At 52.3% G+C, this 23,989-nt stretch overlaps 2 protein-coding genes across 3 annotated transcripts in view; one reads left to right on the forward strand and one right to left on the reverse strand.

Moving 5' to 3' along the window:
* Window positions 1–2,728: 2,728 nt before the first annotated feature.
* On the reverse strand, window positions 2,729–13,948 carry CINP (cyclin dependent kinase 2 interacting protein). 2 transcript variants are annotated; one of them, XM_054567743.1, is made up of 5 exons: window positions 13,857–13,948; window positions 11,807–11,978; window positions 9,702–9,831; window positions 4,038–4,167; window positions 2,729–3,230 (listed from the first exon to the last, which is right to left on the reverse strand). In XM_054567743.1, exons 1-5 carry the CDS (start codon window positions 13,861–13,863, stop codon window positions 3,028–3,030), a joined length of 642 nt encoding a protein of 213 aa, XP_054423718.1. In that variant the 5' UTR covers window positions 13,864–13,948; the 3' UTR covers window positions 2,729–3,027. The 2 variants fall into 2 exon arrangements, with proteins under 2 accessions (XP_054423718.1, XP_054423719.1); XM_054567744.1 differs by having other exon boundaries at window positions 11,807–11,975; window positions 13,857–13,920.
* A 20-nt stretch (window positions 13,949–13,968) lies between these two features.
* Window positions 13,969–23,989, forward strand: part of TECPR2 (tectonin beta-propeller repeat containing 2) — a 75,259-nt gene continuing 65,238 nt past the window's right edge. Inside the window, exons 1-2 of the mRNA XM_054567742.1 lie at window positions 13,969–14,117; window positions 19,125–19,415. Coding sequence (XP_054423717.1) covers window positions 19,197–19,415 — 219 coding nt within the window. The 5' untranslated portion in view covers window positions 13,969–14,117; window positions 19,125–19,196. The remainder of the gene's footprint in view (window positions 14,118–19,124; window positions 19,416–23,989) is intronic.

The following is a 23,989-nucleotide window of genomic DNA, read 5'->3' on the forward strand; positions in this document are numbered from 1 at the left end:
GTGACAGCGGCAGCCACAGGTGAACTCGGCCTGTGCCCGCAGGCCTGCTGGCGGCTGCGAGGGCGCGTGCCGTCTGTGCCCGGGCAGAATTTGCAGGACCCCAATACCGAGGCGGATTGCAGCATGGCAGCGTTGTCACCACACCGCCTGGACAGATGTGACGTCACACCGGAACTGCGGGAATGTCCCTTTCTCATCAGGGACTTTCTCTTGTATACACAGTGCTTATAATTCGAGGTACTGAGAATAGGAGCAGGAGCTGAGGCCTCAGACAGAGCCTGGACACACACCGCCCGAGTGGCTGTGCAGAGCGGCCACCGCAGGCCTTCGGGTGGTCCTGTGTTGAGCCCTCAGCACGGCACCAGTCCTGGTTCAGCAGCTGTGCCACGTCCACCCCGTCCACCAGCCATGGGGTGGGGACAGCCGCATGGGAAGCGGAGTGCTGTGGGAGTCCGTCTTCAATGCCCTCTGAGGTCCGTGTGTTTTTTTAATTTGTTGATTTTAGAGAAAGATCAATTCGTTGTCCCACCAATGCATTCATTGATTCTTGTATGTGCCCTGGCCAGGGATCAAACCCGCAACCTTGGTGTAGAGGGACAACGTTCCAACCAGCTGAGCTACCTGGCCAGGGCTAAGGACTATATTTTCAAATTTTAATTTTCATTTAGGGAACACATGTGCATAGTTTACGTCAAGTGCTACCAAAGGGCCTTGATGAGCAGCACTGGCTGGACCTCAGCCCTCGGTGGCCTGCCGAACTGTGGCTGCCTGGCTGCTTTGATCTGTTCATGTCAGATGGTGTCCAGGGACGATCCACTGAGACATGGGGACGGGGCGCAACACGCCTTCCCCCCCACACTTGGCTGTCCGTCTCGCGTGCTGGTGTTAAGTCGGCACTTGCTTCATACACTGGAATGTAAACGTTCACCACTGAGCCTCTGTATCAGGACGTTTTCTTGTAAGCTTCTGCTTTTCTAGAGATAATGGCCTTGGATATTTTTTTTGGTGGTGTTATTTGGTTTTTATTTTCATTTTTTAATTATTTGACTACGTAGGTACTTTTTTAGAGAGGGGAGGGGAAGGAGGGAGGAAGAGAGGGAGAGAAACATCCATGTGTGGTTGCCTCTCACATGCCCCCAACTGAGGACCTGGCCTGCAACTCAGCCCTGTGACCTGATCAGGAATCGAACCAGTGATGCTTCGGTTTGCAGGCTGGCACTAAATCCACTGAGCCACACCAGCCAAGAGTGCTGTTTGGTTTTTGTTTTTAACAAAATCAAACGTGAATATGGTTTAAAGTATTGTTTTTCTAAGACTTATTTTTTTAAAAAACCAGCTCTCCTTTTTATTTATGACATGCAAATATTGTGCACAGCTGAGCTCTGTATGGTACATTATGATAACTTTTATGCTTTTGTATGAGCCTTTGGGTTTCCTGGGGTTTTATACATACAAACATATAGATATGTTTAATGTATGTATGTGTTTAGTTTTAATTAAAGGTACTTTTCATGACTCCATCCCTAGACCTTTCCGCAATCCTGTTCTCTGTTTTGCTGGCACTGTGATATTCCTTTCCTGTCTACTGGGCAAGAGTTCTGGAGGCAGAGGAGGGGACATCGGGCTGCTGTGATTAAGCCGCGATGGTCAGAAGTCCGGTAGTGGTTCTCTCATGACTTCATTGTTTCTTTCAGATAGAAACTGTTTTGCAGGTTTTTTCTAAATTTGTGTAGGGACTTTGGAACTCAGCAGATTCAACCACCAGAGATCTCTTCCATAAATTTGATACCTCCTCGGTTCTGTGACAGATCTCTGGGTGAATGCCACTGGATAATTTGTGCCTTACTTAGCTCTTCCACTTCTGTTTGTCCTTTGCAGTATTGATCCTTTCCATTAACTCTCCTGGGCAACTAGCTGTCCAGGGGATGAGGCATCAGGAAACATGACATGTCCCAGGAGGCCCCGAAATGGCAGAAATTGCTCAGTGTCTCCTCTGAAGAGCATTTGTTCTCTAAGTGCTCCCTCAAACATAAAACTGCTGCCGGACCCGTGCCTCCAGGGACCCTGCCCACCGGCCCCGGGCTCAGGCGCCAGCCATGTGGTTTCCAGCCTGCAAGATGTCCGACGGGATGCTTTTATATGGTTGGATTTTAGCAACTACTGCAAAGGCAGAGGCAAGAGAAATTCTAAAAATTGTTGCCTTTAAATGCTTTTGATAGGTCAAATTGCACAGTGAGAGAGCCTGACTTCTTAAAATAATCCCTTTCAGATATGAAGCCTTTTATTTGTGGTATATTTTCTTCCCTTCCCTGGGAAGCACTTGTTCCTGGGACACGAGAACTTCACTTGCGTGAGGTTCCACCCCGCATCTCATAGCCTGACATTTCTTAGACTTCTGTTTCTGGGGAGCACAGCAGAACTGACCCCCTGCCCCATGCCTGGCTGCAAACACTGCCCAACGGTAGCATTTCTGCTGGGAGAGCTACTCGGAAGAAACGTCACTCGGTCGGTCCTAAGCAGGCAGTCCTTTTGTAGGGATGCTGTTTTCCACGATGCTGTCATTGCCCAGTTAACTCTACGGCATTTTAAACATTAGCTGTACTTACAGAACTATAGTCTCAAAGACTCAAATACAAGTATAAAGTATAAACATTAAACCAGGGATTTTCTACACAAACGTAATCCACCCAACATACACCTGATTCGCAGAAACAGGATCACGCCATCATTCTGCTGAGGAGCTCGTTTATTTCATGCGAGGCCCTTGTGGGCGACAGGTTCACAATGGGGACAGGTGAAGCAGAGTGGCAGACGGCCTGCGGACGCTAACACGTATGTCTGGAGTGGCTGCAGGGAGCCGGTGAGACAGTCCCATCTGGAAGACCCTGGAAGGTCGGCGGGGGCCATGCCAGAGCCCGGGTGTGGCGCTGGGGAACGCGCATGGGTCCCACACGCAAGCCTGCCCACATGGGGGCCGTGGAAGCCAGCGGTGCAGGCGGGGCCTGGAAATCCCGCGCGAAGCCGCGGTCACAGCGCTCGGTGCCCCGTTTCGAGCAGCATGCTCTCCAGAAGCAGCTTGCTGTCGCTCCGCACGCAGGGCTGGTGCAGCCACAGCGACAGGTAGGTCAGGGCGAGGTCGCGGTCCGTGGTGTGCGCGAGCTCCGCCACGATGGTGCGCTTCAGGAGCAGCTCCTCCTCGTACATGGCGCAGAGCTGGCGGGCAACCTCGTCTGCAACACGCAAGCCTCCCTTTAGTGGCAGCAACTGAGGAAGCGCCCGTGCCTGGGGGAGACCGCCCCGGGGCCAGCCCGCTGCTGCCCACCGGAATCAGCAACGGCCCCGAGATTAAGGGCCGCAGCGGGGGCCCATTGGCAGGGGGTGTCCCGGCAGGCACCGTGAGCGAGAAAGCGCCTCTAACCTTTCTCCTCAACTACTGAGAACCTGCAATGGTTACAAATAGTAGTTCAACCTCAGACTGACAATATTTCAATACACACCATGGTATTGAAATACTGTCTTTACCTTTTCCTCCCTCATTAAAAATGAGATCTCACATCAATATCAAAGAGCTTAGCCCTTCTTTTGAATAAGGCTAAAAATAACATTGCCTCATAGAGCTTATTAAAGTAATGAATTTCACTGTCCCAGGCAGTCTTCTTCCATGAGGATCACTGAAGTTTTATTTCTGCATTAAAACAAAACAAAAAGCAAAAACAAAACAAAACACAAAAAACTTTCTTCAAAAAAACCCTAAAGAGTTCTGCCTTTGCAGGGGGTGGACTTCATTCTACCCATTGGTTTTTAAAGGGCCAATCATGGCAGCTGGCCTCATGGGTCTCTAATTACGTTTTCAACATTCTTTGCTGATGAGGTGATTAAGGCCATGAACAAATGCCCTGCTTAAGACGCCCCATCTCCCTCCCTCCGCATGGATCCTCCTGAATTAAATCCCCAAGGCGGCCCGCCCCTCGGCACACAGGCCGTGACGCCCCAGGCGCCCCTGCCCCGCCCTGCACGCCCACGCAGGGAGCACTCACAAAAGTGGGCCGTGGGCCACGTGTGGAACAGCGGGGGCCGCCTGCTGTCCCCCCCATAGTGGTACTTCTCCAGTTCACAAATCCCCTTGGTAGTTGAGGAGAGCTTTTCCATTTTCACCTGTATTTTGGTCTGAAAAGATAATTTGGAATACAAGAATGAGATTTCAAATCTACTCCAGTCTCAGGTTCAATCACTCTAAGATTTCAAAGCTAGAAAACTTAAGTCCTTTGAGACCAAAGGTCCAGTAATTCCACACCATTAACCCCACGCACGGCCAATTTCCAGGCAGACAGTCGCTACGATTTCATCACCTGGGCTACTCAGAAATAAACCCGATTTCCAGTCTGGGCGCAGACGCGGCTCACGGAGCGTCCCCGCGGGCACTCATTTCCTCGCTCCGAAGGCGGGGAGGACTCGACCACCAGGCAGGCCTCTGCCGGCGTGGGAGCCGAGACGGAGGGTCATTGAATTCCGACTCTTTTATTAGCCGCCTCTGAGTTTACCGAACCCTCTCCAGGCTCGGTGTCCTTCTTTAGAAAATGGTAACAGTGACAGGCAGCCCCACACTTCCCTCAGGAAGGCGCTCAGGAGGGAGGCGAGGAGAACTTGGCTGCGATGGTGCCTCAGGGGAGCCAGGCTCTGCAGGAAGCGGCGCTGCCCCTCCGGGGCTCTGACCCAGCGCCTCCTGGCGCCTGGTGAGGTCTGTCAAACCAAACAAACGGGTTCTCGGCTGTAATGACGAAACCTTACCTTCTGAGCCAGCACGGGCGGAACTGGGGGTCACTATGCTCCGTGAAATGAGCCAAGTACCCCATGATTTCACTCCTCCGTGGAAGCTAGCGAACAAAATACACTAACAAGCAAAACAGAAACAGACTCCTAGATCCAGAGACCAGACTGACGGCTGTCAGAGGGGAGGGGCCGGGGGCTGGGTAGGAAGGGGGAGAGAGCAAGCCGAGAAACAGAAGAGCCCCGGAGACACAGAGGACTCGCTGCGGTGCCAGCAGGGAAGGGGGTGGGGAGGGAGGGGCGGGCGAGGGGGTACAGGCGACGGAAGGGGCCTGACTTGGGGCGGGGGACACACAGCGCAGTAAACAGATGCTACAGACCGTACACCTGAAACCTATGTGATTTTATTAACCGATGTCACCCCAATAAATGCAATACAGACAGACAGAAAGCAAATGGGTGAAGCCACCAAGAGTTCCGGTTTAAGTGGCATAGGTCTCAAAGACCACATCCCGTCTCCTAAGTACAGCTGACTTTGTGTACACGGGGAGGTAAGATCTGTATGTTGTCAAAATCTTAACCCCTTGCACTTGGTCCTCCCGCCACCCTCCCATGACATCTGTACTGGCATCTCAAGTCAGCGACATTAATTTTTAAAGAGTGGTGGTGCTCCTTTCCCAGACCCTCTTGGCTTCGATGTCCTGCCTGGCCCGACCCCAAGCAACTGGTCTCCTCCCTCCCGCTGGCAGCAGGCAAGCGCCCAAGGTCACTGAGCTTGGGAGGGAGGGGGCCGGGCCCGGGACTTCGTTTTCTGACCCCGAGTCTCCTGACACCCGGTGCTTGGCTCTCCCCGCACCCGCGGCAGCAGCTCCCTGGCGCACCGCAGCCCCTTCTAGGAAAAGCTTCTGCAGGTCAGGACAGCAGGGGTCCCGGGGTCAGCCCGGTGTCAGAGGCGCCGCACCGGGCTCTGGAGTGTGGCTGTCGGTGACAACGAGCGTGCCGCACACGCGTGCGACCTGCCATGACAGCCAGGGCAGCCCTGACTCCAGCCCCAGCCCGTCTGGCCCCGGGGGAGGGACGCCTCGCGGCCCCACCAAGGTCGAAGCCTGGGAACCCATTCTCCCTAAAGGCCGGAAACGAGCAGAAAAATGACTTCGGTATTCTCATAACATCGAGGTTTGGTTTTGAACATAAAATGAGGACTCATTTCCAAACCACTGTAAAATGGGGTAAAATCACTGGAGCAGACAGCCAGCACCCAGGCCCCGGTTCCTAATTCCGTCGCCAGCAAAGGGACACAGGGCTCCCTGGAGAAACGGCCCCCTGGAGGCTCTAGGACTAAGGCAGGAGCACAGGATGAACCTGGAGCATCTCGTCATGCCAAGAAGTGTTCAAAAGCACCAAAAACAGTCTCACAGTGATGGGACTTTGTCGAAGGAATAGGGGACACCTCACCTCCCAACGGCCAACGCAGAGAACAAACCAGAGAACAAAACAACAGCGCTGGGGTCTAAGCCAACGAGCAGGATGAACAGCCAGTCCACACAGCGAGGAGGCGGTGACTGGCCGGGGACCAGGGGCGCGAAACGGCTCTCCCTGCAGGGCATCCAAGTCCTCTGGGTGGACGCTCCGTCCTCAGGGAGGGGTCAGTCCCCGCCCTCCAAGTATGGGCTGCCCGCGACGTCCCTCCAGAGAGGACCGTATTTCAAGGGGTAACTCGACATGGAGAACCCGCCAGCGCCCCTCAGCCTGGGGCTCGAGGTCGCATCACAGGGACACGTCATGTGGACGGATGTGCCCTTTGTGCAGTGTGATGAGGACGACACCTGGCCAGTCGTCTGCGTCTGAAAAACCAGCAACCCAGTCAAATCACGAGAAAAATGTCAGGCAGATCCCAACCGAGGTCTACAAAACCCCTGACCAGGACCCCAAAACTGCCAGCGTCACGAACACCAAGCAGAGTCTGAGGAACTGCCCCTGCCAACAAGAGCCTAAGGGGTCGCAGGGATGAGCTGCCGGGCTGGCAGGGCTGGGGTCCGGGCGCAGAGGGCGGGCCTGGCGCACAGTGAGGGAAACCGGATGCACCTGCCTGCGTTACTAACCGGGCGTCCCTGTCGGGCCCCCAACCTCGCTGCGTGCGGCGCAGTTGCGCGTGAGACGCAAGCAGGCAGCGCAGGAGACAGCCTGCGCTGCAGAGGCCCACGGGCGCCCTGCGCCATCTGCCTGACCTGTCCGCGAACCTAGGCCGTCCTGAAAAATATGCGAGGTCACTGGAGCGGGCACCCGAGGGTTAGGGAGACCGTGGAGACCATGGGCCACTTTTTCTGCAAAGTGCGGGACGCAGGCGAGGGCCATGTGGCCGAGGTGGCAGCAACCCTGAGGCCAGGGAGAGACACCGCCTCCTGCCACACCCGTTGTCTCCCACGGCTGCCGCCGGGGCGCGCCCCGCCTCGGGGTGCGGGATTCGGAAGCAGCGCCTCCACGCGGGCCCCAGACCACCCGCGCCTGGTGCCTCTGCACACCTGGTGCCCGCGATCGCAGCTGTGATGTCTACTGGTCGCCCCTCTCTGGGCTAACACCCCAGTGCCTCTAACGGCTTCTCTGAGCCATGGCCTGGCCCCCTTTGTGTCCCCACCAGGCCCCCTAACCTGTGCCCATGCTGTTTCTGTCCACGTCAACTGTGGGGGGCATCATTCCCTTGGCTGTCGTGGACACAGCCCAGGCTCTTCCTGAAGATCTCACCCTGCGTGCCGGCACCTGTCACCCAGTGGCCGCCTTCGGCTGGCCTGCCAGGCCACGCCGCCCCCACCCTGGGCCTGCACTGTGGTTGCAGGGACCGCAGCAGGGGCCCCGCATCACCTCTGGGGCTGCTCAGTCTGTGGGCCGGCTGCGGGCCTTCCCGGGCCTGGACGCCGCTTCCGACGCCCTCGGGGCTGCCCCTCGTCTGTGCCAGTCGGCGGGGCTGAGGAGGGCGGCCCACGGGCCTAGAGCGCCACTTAAGAATGGAGAGGACCACGGCAGGCCCCGCAAAAGCCATCCCTCAGCCCCCTGACAAGCCCACAGTGGAAAGCGCGCTCCGCTGCCCAGCGGCCTTCCTCGCGTAGCTGAGTCTGAGCCGTTACACAGGACGCTGTGAGCGACGAAGCGCCAAACGCATCAAAGACAGAACCCTTCCCAGGGCTTTTCACATGCTGTAAAGTCACATTGCTACGCATCAGAAGCGTTTCTCGTTCTAATACAACTTGGGGGTTCTGCGCAATGTTTTACAGCAGAAAGAAACACAGTAGGTCAAGAAGGGGAGGTTCAGCTGGGAGCTGGTGACACGTGAATATGACACAGGATAAGGCGATCAGCACTCAGTGCCCCTGACCTCAAGCAGCGGGTATTCAGCCATGTCAGCTGTTTAGATGATTTCAGTACAGGAATGTAGCGACCCAGTCCCTTCTCTCTCTGGAGTGATATGTGCACCTGCCTTTTCATCCAAACAAAAATACTTCCCATACCCTGGCTGGTGTGGCTCAGTTGGTTGGAGCATTGTCTTGTACACTAAAAGGCTGGGCATTTGATTTCCAGTGAGGGCACATGCCTGGGTCGCAGGTTCAATCCCCAGTCAGGGCGCATACAGGAGGCAACCAATCGATGTTTCTCACAGAGATATTTCTCTGTCTCTCCCTTCCTCTCTCTCTAAAATCAATAAACATTAAATTAAAAAATATATGCTCGCTATAATCAAATGGGTTAATATGGGAGAAAACAACATAAGTGTCCAGTTTTCAACAGCTTACTTCAGGGGGTCCCTCTGCCTTGTAACCCTGCTGGCCCCAAGTCCAGAGCTCCCCTGCCAGAGACACAGTGTGGACACGAGATAAAGCAAAGACAGCAGGTGTCACAAAGCCCGCCCACTTTGTCCCCACCTTCCTGCGAGAGGGCCTTAATGAAGGCACTGCCGCTGGGGGGCGAGAGGGAAGGCAGTCACTAAACAGGACAGTTACAAAAACCTCATTGTTTAGGGGAGACAAATAGCCCCACACAATCAAAACAGCCTGAAGTCAGTGATGTATTTCAACCTAAAAGAAAAGGCTAAATTACCCAGAAGTCCTCAAGGCACTATTTATTTTCCCATCTCAGTGTTTCCGATAGTCAGAAGGGCTAATGCTGTTTTTTGAAAAACTCTTTTGAATCGTAATCTGAATAAGCGGTATCCTGAAGAAATGTAATTATTTTCAACATACTCTGTTTAAAAAGACAAGGAAGCACGTGAAGTATAGGGAACATTTCCGTCAGAAACAGTTGAAATGTAAAGATTTCATGTTCACAGGTGAGCTGTGGCGATCCAAGCTCAAACATGCGCAAACCCTCATCCCTGAGCCCAGCAGAGGGGCCGCGCGTTGTCCACATTTGTGGTCGGGATGGCAGGCACTGAGACTCAGTCACCAGCTCATTAAGCAACCATGTACCAGACCAGGGCCCAGGCCAGCCAGCCCACAGCCTATTTCTGTGCGACCCACAAGCTAAGAATGGGTTCGACCTTTTTCAGTGGTTGAAAGAAATCTAAAGAAGACTGTCTGGTGACACAGGAGAACGTGCAATTCAAACTTCAGGGTCCGTAAGGAAGGTCTTACTGGGACGCAGCCATGGCCACTCGCCTCCATCTGCCTCTGGCCGCCTCAGCGACGCAACAGAGCTGTGTGGTGACGAGAGGCTGGGGGCCTCCAAACAGTGACTGCAGGGCCTGCAAGGGGTGACGTTGCCCCGGACCACACATGGGGCCAAAAGAACGAAGGTCTAGGACGGCATCGTGGGGACATCAAGACTTACGGACCAGGGAGAGGAGGCTGAGGAGGGAGAAGCCAATGTCTGAGCAGGAAAGGCCGCCCTCGGAGCCTCACGCGGCCCAGAGCCAGGCGCCCAGACCGAGGGGGGCCAGGTCTTACCAAGCTCTCCAGGACGGCCCGCAGCTCCTCGCACAGCGCCTCGAGCTCCGCGCTGTATTCTGGGGGCCTCTGCTCCGCACCCTCATCGCGAGCCAGGCAGCCGCTCTCTAGCTCGACCTTGTCTTTGCTCCTGGATGAGAGGGAAGAGTGGGGACAAAATCCGTCCGTCAGCTCACCTTGGCCATCCCGGTAAACCTGAGAAAACTCAGTATCCATGAGAGGATGTCAGATGTTTCGTAAAAGGTGTTTTGCTTCATTCAGTGTTGACTCATTTACTTATAAAATGAATACATGTGTCAGTTACTCAATTCTGAACTAGGATAAGTCAATTACATTCCGTCCACCCTGGGGCATCCTTGGTGTCGGGTGTAGCGGTGGGCAGGGAGCTGACAAGCTAGGAATGTATCTTATAAACTGCGGGCTGCGACCCACAGGGCAACAGAATTATCGAGGGGAGTCACATCAACACTGAAGGAAAAAAATTCCACATTCAAATAGGATAGAAAATGTCGGAGCATCTCAGGGGACTGGCTGAGCAGGTCCCACCAGGAAAGGGCAGCTGGGGCCGGAAGGTAACCATGTGCTCGAGGACAATGGCGACAGCCAGCGGGCAGGCCAGGAATTCAGGTCTCCAGACTCTGGCCTGTAGACGCACAAGCTGGAGGATGTATGTATAGAATTATAACTTTGAGAAGTATGGTCTGACCTGGAGACGGCACTGGGCCCCACAGGTGAAGGGCTCAGTCCCCAACAGTGACCCCCCCCAGGGGCCCAGGTTGTTACTGTCCTTCTGACTAATGGGCTGTATGGAAATCAGAGGACCCCGCGACCCCGTCCTCGAGTTTGGTTAATTTGCTCGAGCAATTCACAGACCTCAGCAGAACAGCGCGCTTATTAGATGACCGGTGTATGACGGAAGATATTGAAGAATGTGAAACAACAGCCAGATGAAGAGGTACACGGGGCAAGGTCCAGACGGGGCTTCTGTCCCTGTGGAGTTTGGGGACACCCTTCCAGAACATCAACTGTTCTTCTTTACCAACCTGGAAGCTCTCCAAACCACCCCCCTTTTGGGGTGGCACGGAAGCCTCATTACAGAGGCAGGACGGATCGAGCCGCTGGCTGCTGGGGATTAATTCAGCCTCCGGCTCCTCTAGCCTCCCTTGGGGGTGGCGCGGGAGGTCCCAACCCTCTAATGCTCGGTTGGTGCCCCTGGCAACCAGCCCCCATCCTCCAGGGCTTTCCACAAGTCGCCTTATTAATACAAACTCAGGCATGGTTGAAAGGGGCTTGTTATGAATAGAACACACTCCTTTCACCTTTTCCACTCTGGAGCTATTTCAGGAACTGGGACTATTTGAGGACAAAAGGCCAGACATTATAACTAAAGATTCTCCCATTGCCCTTATCAACTAGGAAACGGTAAGGGGTCTGGGAGCTGTGTCACAGGAACAAGGAGGAAGGCCAAAGAGATATTTCTTATTATAAATCACAGTATCGTGAAATAAAATGCAACATTATGAAGATAAAGTCCCACTTACCTACCACCCCAACAATCATTCCTCCTAGAAGAGACCAGTGTCATGAACTGAGCCTGTGTGGTTCCAATCTATTTTTATAATTCTATATATTTTGTATATTTAGACGTCACCATGAACAGTATACAGGGTCTGGCAGAAGGCCTGCTTGAGTAGGGTTGCTTGGGGTTGAGTAGAGAAATAGCTTGTACCAGCTGTGCTAATGATACAGTAATGATATGGGTGTAATAATTTATAGTTTTAACTTGAACATTTCACCTAAAATGTCCTAGGGTGTGCTTGAGTGTGATATTGTTATGTTATAGAATTACATGTTTATGATTTTATAATAAAAGATTTTTTAATAAAAAAGAGGTGCTATTTGTGCTGGACCCTGTATAGTATAATTTTGTATTTAAACATACACAAACGTTTGTTCTTGCATATATCATTTTACCACTCGCTTCTTTGCTTAATATAGTTTCTCCATGTCGATGGAGACCACCCTTCCCCCCCGCAAAAGACTCCCACAAAACTCGTGCCCAATCGTCTATGATGAAGGGCTCAGGGAACTGTAGCCATACTTACAATAAACTGATTTTCGTGTTGGCGATGTTATTTGCAATAGCAAAGCCTGCATCATTGAGGGCTTCCCATTTCAGGATTAAATTATGCCAATCGGCTGCATTGTCCTTGATTTTTCTTGCGCTGACAGATAAGACAGGTTTTCTGGGCGTTGCACTTCCTAGAGTCTTTGCTTCTAGGCAGTAAAAGAAACATAACTGTTATGAAATCCATGGCCATAGTTGGAGGGCAAAGGGTCTTACAACTCTCCACAGTAAAACAACCTGAAACGCTGTATCGACTGGTCAAGTCACGTGGACGCTAAGAATCTGGATGACCAGAAAAGTTCCCAGAACAAGAGAAAACAGAATGGTTTCTACATTTTAAGAGTCACCAGAGATGGCTAGATCCTTTTCCAATTTCATGGGTCCACAAAGTTTTACCTTAAGCACCTTGACTGCTTTCAAGGCTGGAACTCAGGTGAAGGTGTGCCTCTCAGAGCCTCCCAGCCCCGAGCCTGGGTACTCCTGTCGCCTAGTCTCAGCACTCTGGCGCCTGACATTTGTTCAGAGCTTTGTGGTTCCCTAGGCTTTGTGGTGCTCGACACACCGACAAGGCCAGCCGGAGAGGCAGAGGAGCTCCGCTGCACGGGACGCAGGAAGAGGCCCGAGGTCCTTCAGGGCCTGACCTCCCCTCCACCTCAGCACTCATCCCAGCCCCGACCCGGGACCCCCTTCATCTGCAGCTAAAACCAGCTGCTGGCAGCTCCTGAAAAGTGGAGCCACCTGCAGGCCTCAGCATGTGCCGTTCTTTCTGCTAGAAAGTTCTTCCCTTTCTTGGGCCATTCCAAAATCCACCTTATGAACACAACAAAAGACACCTTGACCTTGCTCATCACTTAGGGAATCCCATGTGTTGAAAACGCCTGAGAAGGCGTCAATTTAGGCTCAGTCCTGAATGAGAAGTCAACAGCATGGGCCTCAATGTGAGAATAAACTAGACTGAAATAGAGGGAGTAGAAGGTGGGAGACCAGTCAGGCATCTAGAACCTTATAGGCCAAGATAAGAAGTCTGGATTTATTCCAAGTCAATGGAAGTGAACAGTAAGCTTTGGGTGGGAAAGTGACACGATCTGATTTAGGTTTTTAGGACGTCACTTCAACAAAGATTTCCTGGGTCCCCAGGCTGCGTTAGGACGTCCTCACCCCACTAAACAGGCCACCCTGTGCTTCAGCTATCACAGCACTCAGCAGTGTGGTGTGTTTGGTTGTTTCATGTCTATGTTCCCTGTTAGGCTATAAACTCCAGCAGGGCGGGGATGATGTGTCTTGTTCTGTCTCATAATCTCAGCACATAGTAGGTGTTGAATAAAATATGTTAACTAGAGAAATAGCTTGTACCAGCTGTGCTATATAATCTTCTGGGGGGTTCTCTCCCCCAAGAAGGGCTCCTTAATGGCCGGGATCACATCTGATTCGAACTGTCTGCCCCACCCCAGCACGTCCTTAGGAACGGAAACCAGCTCTGACTCCAGGAGAGTCGCAGGCTAGTAGGAAAGACAGACCAGTGACAGAGGGCAGAGCAGAGTGAGGCAGAGGACGGTGGGTGGCTCCGGTACCTACCCCTGCAGCCTCGCTTCCCATCTGTTGACATCATCTCATGGGATCACTATGAGACTCAAAAGATTTGAACCTCATCAAGCACTCAGAACACTTCTGGCACACAGCACTCGCCGAGTGACAGCTTTTAGTACAAGTGGGAGGGACTGTGCCCGGGAATCCCGACCGGGGGCCGCTCAGGGGAAGTGCTTCGCTAATGCTAATTTATAAGGACAATTACGACTTGAGCGTCAGGATCCGCTGGCACTTTTTTGCGTACATCTCGTTCTACGCACGGAAAAACTGAGGCTCGGCCAAACCGACCGGCTCCCGAGCTGACGGCAGGGCCCGCGCGGGGCCAGCAGGCTGGGCTGGGGCAACGCAAGGACCCTGTTCAACCCGGAGGTCCGGGCCTCCCGCCCAGCCTGCAACATTCGCGCGCTCCCAATCCCGGGAAACTGTCCCTCCTCACGTACCTTCCATGCGCGCCGCGGATCTCCCCGGAAAGAGACCCCGAGGCCCCGCCCACGGCGCGCGGAACGCGTCACTTCCGGCCCGCCCCCCCTCTGCCACCACTTGTGGCTCTGCCGCTCTGGCCCCAGAGGAACCGGCGGTCGCTCGGCGGGGTGCGCCCGGTGGCCCAGGGGACGGACTCCCGGCAGCCCCCGCAGCCCGGAGTCCAGCCCGCCTCCTCCGGCCCGGCGGGCCCGACAAGTCCCGAGGGGCTGTCGCGGGAGGTGAGTCCGGCGACGCGGCTGGCGTCGGCCTCCCCGCCGCCGCCTCTGGCCTCAGCGCCTCAGCGCCTCAGGGTCGCCCTGCCCCGCTCGCCCCCTTTCCCTCTTCCGTCTCGGCTGTGCGGGTGGCCGAGGCCGAATGTCCAACCACGGAGCGCCCGCCCGGCAGACGCCGGCGGCCCGCCGAGCGCAGCAGCTGCCGCCGTCCCTCTTCGCCGCGCCGGGCGCGCCCCCGCTCCCCGGCTCCTCCCACGCCGCGCCCCCCGCCCGCCGCCCGGCCTCCGAGCGCCCTGGTCTCCGGCCTGAGCCCGCGCGCCGAGCCGGCCCTCCCCGCCCCCGGCCTTCGTGCGCCCCCCGGGCCTTGGCACGTACCCCGGGGTGCTCAGGAAGTAGTCGCCCTCTGGGTCCTGCTCCAAGGCCCGGGAAGCAGCACAGGTTGCGCGGGCTAAAGAGCAGGTCAGGTCTGCGCCCCGGGCAGGCACCGCCACCGCGCGGGGCGTCCCTCCTGCAGTCGGCGAACTGGAGGCGACGCCGGTTTCTGCCTTCGTGCCCGGGGGAGGGCTCAGGCGGGCGGCGCGTGTGGAGGATCTAGCCCGGCCGGCAGGCTCTGGCTTCCCGCGAAGGACAGCTCCGCTGCCGTCGCTCTTCCCGGCCCTGGGCGTCCTCACTGGCTCGCGGAGGCGCCGCCGTTCCCTCTGTGTCGTGGCTCAGGTCCCATCTGAGGGCGGCGTGTGGGCGCCAGCCTGGTTGCACACTGGCGCGACCCGCTGGAGTGACCGGCTGCCCTGGGGGCGAACTTCTCCTTCGTAGCCAAGGCCCTGGGAACTTTAAGGAAAGGATCCCTGGGAAATCCCACACCCAGACCCCAGCACGGCCCTTGTCCCCAGAGGCTCCTGGTCCCCTGAGCTGCAAGCCTTCTCTGCTTGCACACACCCAGCGACCGCGCTCCTTGAAAAGCCCCGACCTTGCTGGGTCTTGCAACCCGACGTGCATCCCGCAGGTAGTAGTTGGGGGTCCACTGTATGCCAGCCAGCGGCCCAGGCCCTGGGGTGCTGGGCGGACCAGGCAGACCCAGACCCTGCCCCAGGAGCTTCCCACCCGGAGAGCCAGCAGGGACAGGCGGAGGGGACACTCCCCCGGGGTCCTCCGGCTTGGAGAAAGCGGGGGGGGGGGGGGGGGGGCGGCGTGCAGACTGGATAAGGACCGTCCTCTTCTGAACAGGTGACACAGAGGTAGCTTCTGGTAGGTTTCAGTTATTCACAGCTGAGTCTTTCAATAGAAAGGTGGCCCCACAGGTTTGTGGTCTCTCCCAGAAGCTCCACTCGGAGTTTGAGGCAGGTGCCACTTCCCAGAAGCCCCCGTGTGGCTGGATGGGACAGCGGCCGGGACCTTGTGGGGGAAAAGGAGGAGACGCCCCAGGCCGCAGTGGGTTGACGTGGAAGAGTGAGGAGCAGATGCGGCGGCGTCCAGCGTTGTGGTCGGTGGGCCCAGCCGGGCCCAGGAGCCCAGGGATCAGGATCTGGCTGGAGACTGACTGGCCGCGGAGGAAGTGAGGTGTTGTGCAGACTGCCTCTCGCTTGTGAACAGTGGACGCCTTGGGCCTGGACAGGAGACCGGTGAATTTTTGCAGAATGGTGGCTGTGTCTGTGGCAGGGCCGTCTTCTCTCGTGGGCTCTCCTACTGCGGGAATTCCGGCAGTGTTTTGAGAGAGAAAATAATTGAAGAAAAATGTGCTGAGTGTTGATTGTACCGCACTTCGCTGTTGGTTTTTTGAAGCCCTGCAGAGTGTGCAGACTGGAAGGATGTGGGCAAAGCCTCGAGAGAGGCGTCTGCGAGGCGAGAGACAGAAGCAAGCGACCGAGCCGCATGCGACCCTTCTCGGAGCCCTGTGCGGAAGCTAAGGCCAGCGGGGTCTGCGGAGGCCTCCCGCGGACAGCGCGGCCTCACGGCGCGTGTGGGGGTGGGAAGGGCCAGGCTGCTCAGGGGCCGGGGTGCAAGCTCACCGGCTGCAGAGTGCGGCACGGGGAAGCAGAGCGGCCTGGAGGAAGCTAGATACATAGCCCGGGCTGGCCAGCAGGCGCGGACCGGAGGTGGCGGCCTCGTCTGGAAGATGCATGACTGCATCAGCTCATTAGGGTCTTAAGCTGTAAAATCTTCACACTTAAAAATATCATAGATGTTGTAGCCAGACTTTAAAAATAGACTCCACAACTGAATACAAATCGTTGCTTCCTGGGGATTTTGGAAGGACTCCTTAAACCATTAGTGTTGTCAGAGCGCCCTGGCAACTTAGGTCACTGTTCAGCTAAGGGAATGATTTAGGCTAAAGATTACTCGTCTTAGCTCCACTTCTGAAAAACTGCCCACCACGGCGGCATTCGGGTGCCGTCAGTCAGCACGGAGGTCAGCCGCCACCTTCCAGTGTATGGGGTTGATGGTACAATGAGGGCGGGGGGCGGCCCAACCAGAGGAGGACTGCTCTGCGTGGGGCTTTGTATTCTTAATGGAGGAAATGTTTGTGATGAGGGACGCATTGTTGACTGGAAAGGCTGGGTTGATTGTGGAAATGGGAAGTTTCCTCATCTGTAAAAGGGAGGTGACGGTGGTGCCTGCCTCGCAGGTGTTCTGTGAGGGTTTCACGTCAGTCCGCTAAGGACAGCTGCTGTTAAGAAGAGTGGGAGCTGTCACGGCTGTTGCTATTACTGTTATTGCTGTTATCTTGGTCCCAGCGTCCCATGCCCTTAAATGAGCCACATGCTTTGCCAGGGCCCTTCTCACTGGAGTTTGCTCTCATTTGATTTCTGGGTCACATGGGTCTTGCTTGCCTTTCTGGAGTATGTGCATGAACCAAGGCTTGGTCTTACTGTTAAAAGACTTTATTTATTTATTTATTTATCTATTTATTTTAGAGAGAGAGGGGAAGGGAGGGAGAAAGAGATGGAGAGAAACATCCATGTGTGGTTGTCTCTCCCACCCCCTACTGGGGACCTGACCCGCAACCCAGGCAGATGCCCCAACTGGGAATCGAATCGGTGACCCCTCGGTTAGCAGGCTGGCACTCAACCCATTGAGCCACACCAGGGAGGGTGGCTTGGTCTTGCTTTTAAAAAGTTACAAATTTATGCTCTGCTGCTGTGTGGACAGGACCAGTGTTCACCATCCTGATTTCTGTCACACCAGGCACCTAAAACTGTTATCTTGGGCAAATTTTGGATACTCCCAGAGCTTCAACTTCTGCTAAAAGAGGGTGGCCCCTGTTCTTAACCATCACAGAGGGCGGGGCTTGTTATTACATCTGGGGGATGATTATTTTCAGCATTGAATATTGGGACCAAACTGGAGAAAAGATGGTATTTGGCTGCTGTTCCCTTCTTGCCACCCATGTCTTCCTTGGAAACTTTCCTTTCTTTATAACTCATTCATTCAGTCAGTAAATACCTCCTGAGCACCTCTGATGTGCCTGACCCTCCTGCAGGTGCTGGGGGCTAGGAGGTGAGTGAGGCAGGCGGGCTCTGCTCCTGCGGGGCCTGCAGACCAGGGGTGCTGGCGGGGGCTGGGCAGAGTGGCAAAGAGGGTGTGTGGAGAGAGTTGCGGGGGGGATGTGACAGAGGGTGCTCAGTGGGAGCCACCTTAGAGGATGGTCAGGTAAGGCCTCATGGAGGAGGGGACGTTCTAGCAAAGACCACATGTTGAGAAGTAAAAGCGGAGTGGCGCTGGGAGAAAGAGCCTTCCAGGTAGAAGGAGCAGCCAGTGCAAGGGTCTCTGGGTGAGTTTCACTAAGAGGGGGCAGGGATGTCAGTTGGTCAGCTCCGGAAATAGAAAACCCACAGTCCAAACAGACCGTAAACCCGGTATCCCCAGAAGTTTCTGCTAGAGGGACTTGAAAACCTCCATGGACCTAACGGGCTAGAATGCCCTCCAGATCTGTGCAGGCACAGAGCATCCACCTGTAGCTGTTGCTTTTCTGTCAGAGCTGCGCCAGTGACCTTGGAAAGGGCCCAGGACTTGGAGGGGGCAGACCTAGACTCACACCTCAGCCTCATGGTCTTGGGCAAGTCTTGTGAGCCTCTGGCCTTCAGCACCTTCATCTAACAGTATAGGGGGGCCGCCGCCTATCCTGTAGGGCAGGGTGAGGGTTGAATGAGTGATGGAGCATCCATATGTTACAGTGTGCTGTGTGGGCACACAGTATCTGTTGAGGGAAGCGTTGAAACCAAAGAGCTCAGAACTGTGGGTCTCAGGGAGGAGCAGAGGGGAGATGCTCTGGCCGAGGCTGTGAGTGCCGAGGAGGCTGCGGGCCTCCTGCCGGGCACCCTCTCAACCTAGTGTGCTTCTGCCATGGGACTGGTTCCCTGTCCTCCTAGGGCAGTGTCCTTCCTGGTGGCTTCACAGTTGAGGTTGTCCCCAGCGAAGCCTTCCCACTCTCAGACCCACACCACTCTTCCCTTTCACCGAGACCCACAGGTTCACACCTAGTCCCATGTGGGTTGAAAATTTTCAGTTTCTTTGCCTCCCTGGCTACATCATAAGCTACTTGAGAATAAGATCTGTTTTTACTATTCTTTCCACCCCTCCACAGTATTTATCACAATATAAATTACAGGGGCCAATACATAGTTAAGGGCATTTTGAATTAAAATGCTAAAAAAAAAAAAGGTGGTTCGAATGACAGCTGGTTTACTTCATGTTTAAGCTCCAGCTGTAATTTTTACCCACCCAAAGTTCCTTGTTCCCACTATTAAGATTTTATTTATTTATTTTTAGAGAGGGGAAGGGAGGGAGGAAGAAAGGGAGAGAAACATCAATGAGTGGTTGCATCTTGTGCACCCCCTGCTGGGGACCTGGCCTGCAACCCAGGCCTGTGCCCTGCACTGGCAATCGAACTGGCCACCCTTTGGTTCACAGGCTTGTGCTCAGTCCACTGAGCCACGCCAGCCAGGGCCCCACTGTTAAAGATAACTTCCCTTTGGCATGACTAGACAGTGAGAATGACCACGCCTCCCTCTCCAGCCCCCAGGTTTCCCCAGATGCCAAGTCACCGCTTCTTTTCCTTCCAAAAGACCGTCGGTGGGCACCCTGGCCATGGAGTCCACAGCAGAGCCTGTTATGTTCAGGGAGTTCTGCCCTTTGTACTACCTCCTCAACGCCATTCCCACGAAGATCCAGAAGGGTTTCCGCTCTGTGGCGGTCTACCTGACGGCCCTCGACAGCAGCGGCGACTACATCGCTGTGGGCAGCAGCACCGGCATGCTCTACCTGTACTGCCGGCGCCTGGGCCAGATGAGGAAGTACAACTTCGAGGTGAGTCCCGCCACCCTCTGCGCCCCGACGGGTAGTTAACGTGCTCGTGCGTTCTGGCATGGGGCAGTGGGCTGCCGATTTTCTAGAGATTTTCTAGAATATGGCTGTAGAGTCTCACCCAAATAATACTTTAAAACCATCTTTAATTGAGGTGGAATATAGCTAAAAACATTGGTGATTTTAACTTTTTTTCCTGCCTCCAAAAATCTAGCATCACTTTAAATGTGAACATTTGGTGTTTAGTACCTAGTAGGAAACTTTGGAAGTAGGTATTTTTTCCAAGTGTTTTGTTTCTTAAAATACCTTGATAGATTTACTTGAATAATCCCTAATTATTCTGTTGAACTTGTTATGAAAAAAGGACTCGTATCAATATTGGCTAGCTGCCAGAACCTGTGCATCGTAAACAAGATCACTCCCGCTCTGGGGTCCTGACCAACCTGTGTTCGGCCTTGCCTCACTTGGGCATGTCTCTGTATTATAGGTGTGGGAGGCACGAGTATCCATGGCCATCATTGGATACACCCATTTAGGTGATATCTCTGGCTGTTTATTGAGAGAGACTCAAAGGTGACGGAGTTGCAGCTCCTGCCGCATGGCCTTAGTGGGCTTTTACAGACTAGGGCAAAGCTGTTGTGTTTAAGAGAAATGTTTCCAAATATCTGTATTTGAATCAATATTCAGCTTTTTAAAGTCTTAATTTAAAAGTTAGTTTTTCTTAAGCCTCTATACTCAATTTAAAATAAGAAAACTGGTTTGCATGCAGTAGCACTTACTATATGCCAGGCATTATTTAACCTTTACATACATGTATGAGCTCATCTCACGCTCACAAAAACTCTCTCAGGTGGGTGTTGTTTTTATCCCCATTTTACCAGGAGATAGTTGAGGCATAGGATGGTTAAGGGACGTGCCCAAGGTCAGGAGTTAGTGAATGGTGGCACTATTGTCTGAACTTGGGCAGATTGGCTCTAGAGTTTATATTAATATTTTTATATAAAAATTAAAACTATGCTATTTCTTTTCTTTGATTAATAGCGTATGGATTTGACTGATCAAATTTCCCAAACATTTAAGACCATTACATAGTTCATCTTTATAACTCTAGTTATGAATTTAGTTAATTCATCTGAAATCTCTCAAATATTTCAAACACTTAACCAGAAAGACTTGCGAACCTAACAGCAAACCCCTAACAGGATAAACCAAAGAAATCTGTGCTTGGACACATCATGATTAAACCGCTAAAGAGTAAAAACAAAGAAAAGTCTTAAAAGTAGCCAGAGAAAAATGACACGTTACCTCTGGGGAAGGTGATTGGAATGACTGCAGATTTCTCATCAGAAACCATGGGGGCAAGAAGACAGTGGCACAGCATTCTAAATTACTGAAAGAAAACTGTCAACGAGGAATTCTTTACCCAGTGAAAACATCTGTCAGGAAAGAAGGCAAAATACAAATACTTTCAGGTGGAGGAAGACTAACGGATTTGGTGCCAGCAGGCCTCCTCTAAAGTCACTGGAGCATCAGTAATGAAGGAAGAAGAGTAATCTGGATAAATATAGTAGGCTAGTTCTCTCCTCTTGAGTTCTTTCAAATATATTTGACAGCTAGAAAAAATTTAAAAATATGTTGTCTGGTCAGGTTTTTAATGTGTTATAGATGTAGTAATGTATGAGACAACTTTAACAAAATAGAGAAGAGTCAGGGACCTACATGGTAATAAGGTCTCTACATCCTACTTGCAAAGGTGACGCTGTAGTCCCTAGAGCAACCACTAAGACAGCCTGACAGCATGGTACAGTAAAAATGATTCTAGATATATCAAAACGGAATTTTAAAAAATGTTAACATAACTCAGGAAAGCAAGAAAGTGGAAACAGAAGAAGGAAAAACAGAAGGAACAAACAGAAAACAAATGCAATGATAGGTCTAAATTGAAATGTACCAAAAATTATATTAAATGGAAATTATCTCACATATCAACTAAAAGACAGAATTTTTGGAATGGAAAAAAATCATGAACCAACTATATGTTGTCTCGAAATTCAGTTTAAAGTTAACAGTATAGGAAGGTAAAAAGTAAGAAGATGGAAAAAGATATACCATGTAAACACTAGTCAGAAGAAATTTGGAATGGCTATATTAATATCAAAGTAGTCTAAGCAAGGAAATAACCAGGAATAAAGAGAGACACGACATAGGGTAAAGGGTCAGTTAGCCAAAAAGACACAGTAGTCCCAAATGTTTATGTCCTTAACACCAGAGCTCCTTTGTACATGAATCAAAAACTGACAGAACTGAAAGAAAAAATAGAGAAACCCATAATTATATTTGGAGACTTAACACCCATCTCTCAGGAATAGAAGTAGTGGACAGAAAATGAACAAGAATGTAGAACTGAGTAACACAATCAACCACCATGATCTAACTGATGTTTTCAGAACACTCCACCCAATGATGACAGCTGAGTATACATTCTTCACAGGTGGACATGGGACATTCACTAAGACCAACCAGATTCTGGGTCGTAAATCACACCTCAACAAATTTAAGTTACAGCAGGCTTTCCAGGCACCTGTATTTTACCTCATGTGTTTTTTCACATTTTAATTGAAGTATAATTTACATAGAGTCTACTAACCTCAAGTATACAACTTGATGAATTTATATGTGTGTACACCCACCTCATTGTCCAGATCAAGATGTAGAACATTTCCAGCAGCTCAGCAGATTCCCTGGTGCCACCTCCCAGCCCATACTCCTGCCCAAGGCACCCGCTCTTCTGACGCCTAACACTGTAGAGTAGCCGTGCCAGCCCCGGGGGTTTCAGTTCTCGACTGACTAACCTTTGGCTTCAGGGCTTAGTCCCTTAAAGAGTTTTTGGTGGTGGTTCCAAAAAGCATATTTGAATAGAAAGCCGTCCTTATGTGTGATAAATAGATTCTGGCATGTGTTTTCAAGAATAATGCTTTTGGAAACCCTTTCTTTTTCTACACAAGTTAGGAGGAGAGAGCAGATGGAGACACAAGAAATTCTTCCTAGTGAGTGCCAAAAGCACGAAGAAGTGTTGTGAGAAGTTAATAATAAGCACAAAAATGTCATACACTTGTTAAACAGATGGCTGTGACATATGAGGTCTGTCCAGAAGTAACCCAGCCACATATTATGAAAAATAGAGACATTTATTGAAGAAGAAACATGATACAAGAAACATTGTACATGGGACACTGATGCCTCAGTCTCCTTTAAAGTAGACACCTTGGGACCTCACGCAGTGCTCCCAGTTGCCATCAGCCACCCCATCACATTTTTCTGAATCTCATTGCCCCTCTGAAATGTCTTCCCTTTCAAAGATGATTTTAGTTTTTGGAAAAGCCAGAAGTCACAGGGCACCAAATCTGGCTAGAGAGGGGCTGAGTCACCTGAATGATTTAGTTTTTAGTTTTGCTAAAAAGAAACTCTGCACGAGATGTGATACGTGAGCAGGCGTGTTGTCACGATGAAGCTGCCAATCACTAGTTGCCCATAGCTGCAGTCTTCTGAATCATCCCGATAGTTCCCACAGAGGATTGTTCAAGCTTAACTAAAAATGTGATGCACATTACTTCTGGCCAAGAGGGAGGCATAGGTAGAGATAAATGTTGCCTCCTCACACAACCAAAAGAAGGACAGCAAATTTAAAAACAAAAATTAACCAGAACTGCCAGAAAATTGAACTGTATGGAAGTCCAACAACCAAGGAGCTAAAGAAACATTCACCAAGACCAGTAGGAGAGGGGAGATGGGTATCCGGGGTAGAAAGGACACGTGGCAAGGCTATGGCTGGAGGACTGGACAGGCGAGGCGGTGGCTGGTGGACCAGGCAGTCCCACATTTGTGTGCGGATAAACCAGGAGGAACAGCTGGGGAGCAAGACAGACCACACAACCCAGGGATCCAGCAGGGGAAAAGAAAGCTTCAAAACCTCTCTCTGGCTGTAAAAAACCTGCAAGGAACGTGGCAGTGGGGAGAAACTCCCAGGCTCGCAGGAGAGTCCATTGGAGAGACCCATAGGGTCCCAGAATGTACACAAACCCATCCACCCAGGAATCAGCACCAGAAGGGCCCAGTTTGCCTGTGGGTAGCGAGGGAAGTGACTGAAAGCCTGCCGAGAGCTGAGCAAGCATCATTGTTTCTTCTTGGACTCCTTCCCCACATACATCATCACAACTCAGCGACTCGGGTGGCCCCACTCTAGTGAATACCTAAGGCTCTGCCCCTTCCAATGTAGCAGGTGCACTGAGACAAAGAAATGTGGCACAAATGAAAGAACAAATCAAAGCTCCAAAAATAGAACTAAGCGATGAACAGATAGCCAACCTATCAGATGCACAGTTCAAAACTGGTAATCAGGATTCTCACAGAAATGATTGAGTATGGCCGCAAAATAGAGGAAAACGTGAAGGCTATGCAAAGTGAAATAAAGAAAAATATATAGGGAACCAACAGTAAAGGGAAGGAAACTGGGTCTCAAATCAACAATGGGGAGCAGAAGGAAGAGATAAACATTCAGCCACCACAGAATGAAGAAA

The sequence above is a fragment of the Pteronotus mesoamericanus genome, unplaced genomic scaffold (genome assembly GCF_021234165.1).
Source record: "Pteronotus mesoamericanus isolate MK-2021 breed Mesoamerican mustached bat unplaced genomic scaffold, CSHL_Meso_final contig_192, whole genome shotgun sequence".
Lineage (NCBI taxonomy): Eukaryota > Metazoa > Chordata > Mammalia > Chiroptera > Mormoopidae > Pteronotus > Pteronotus mesoamericanus.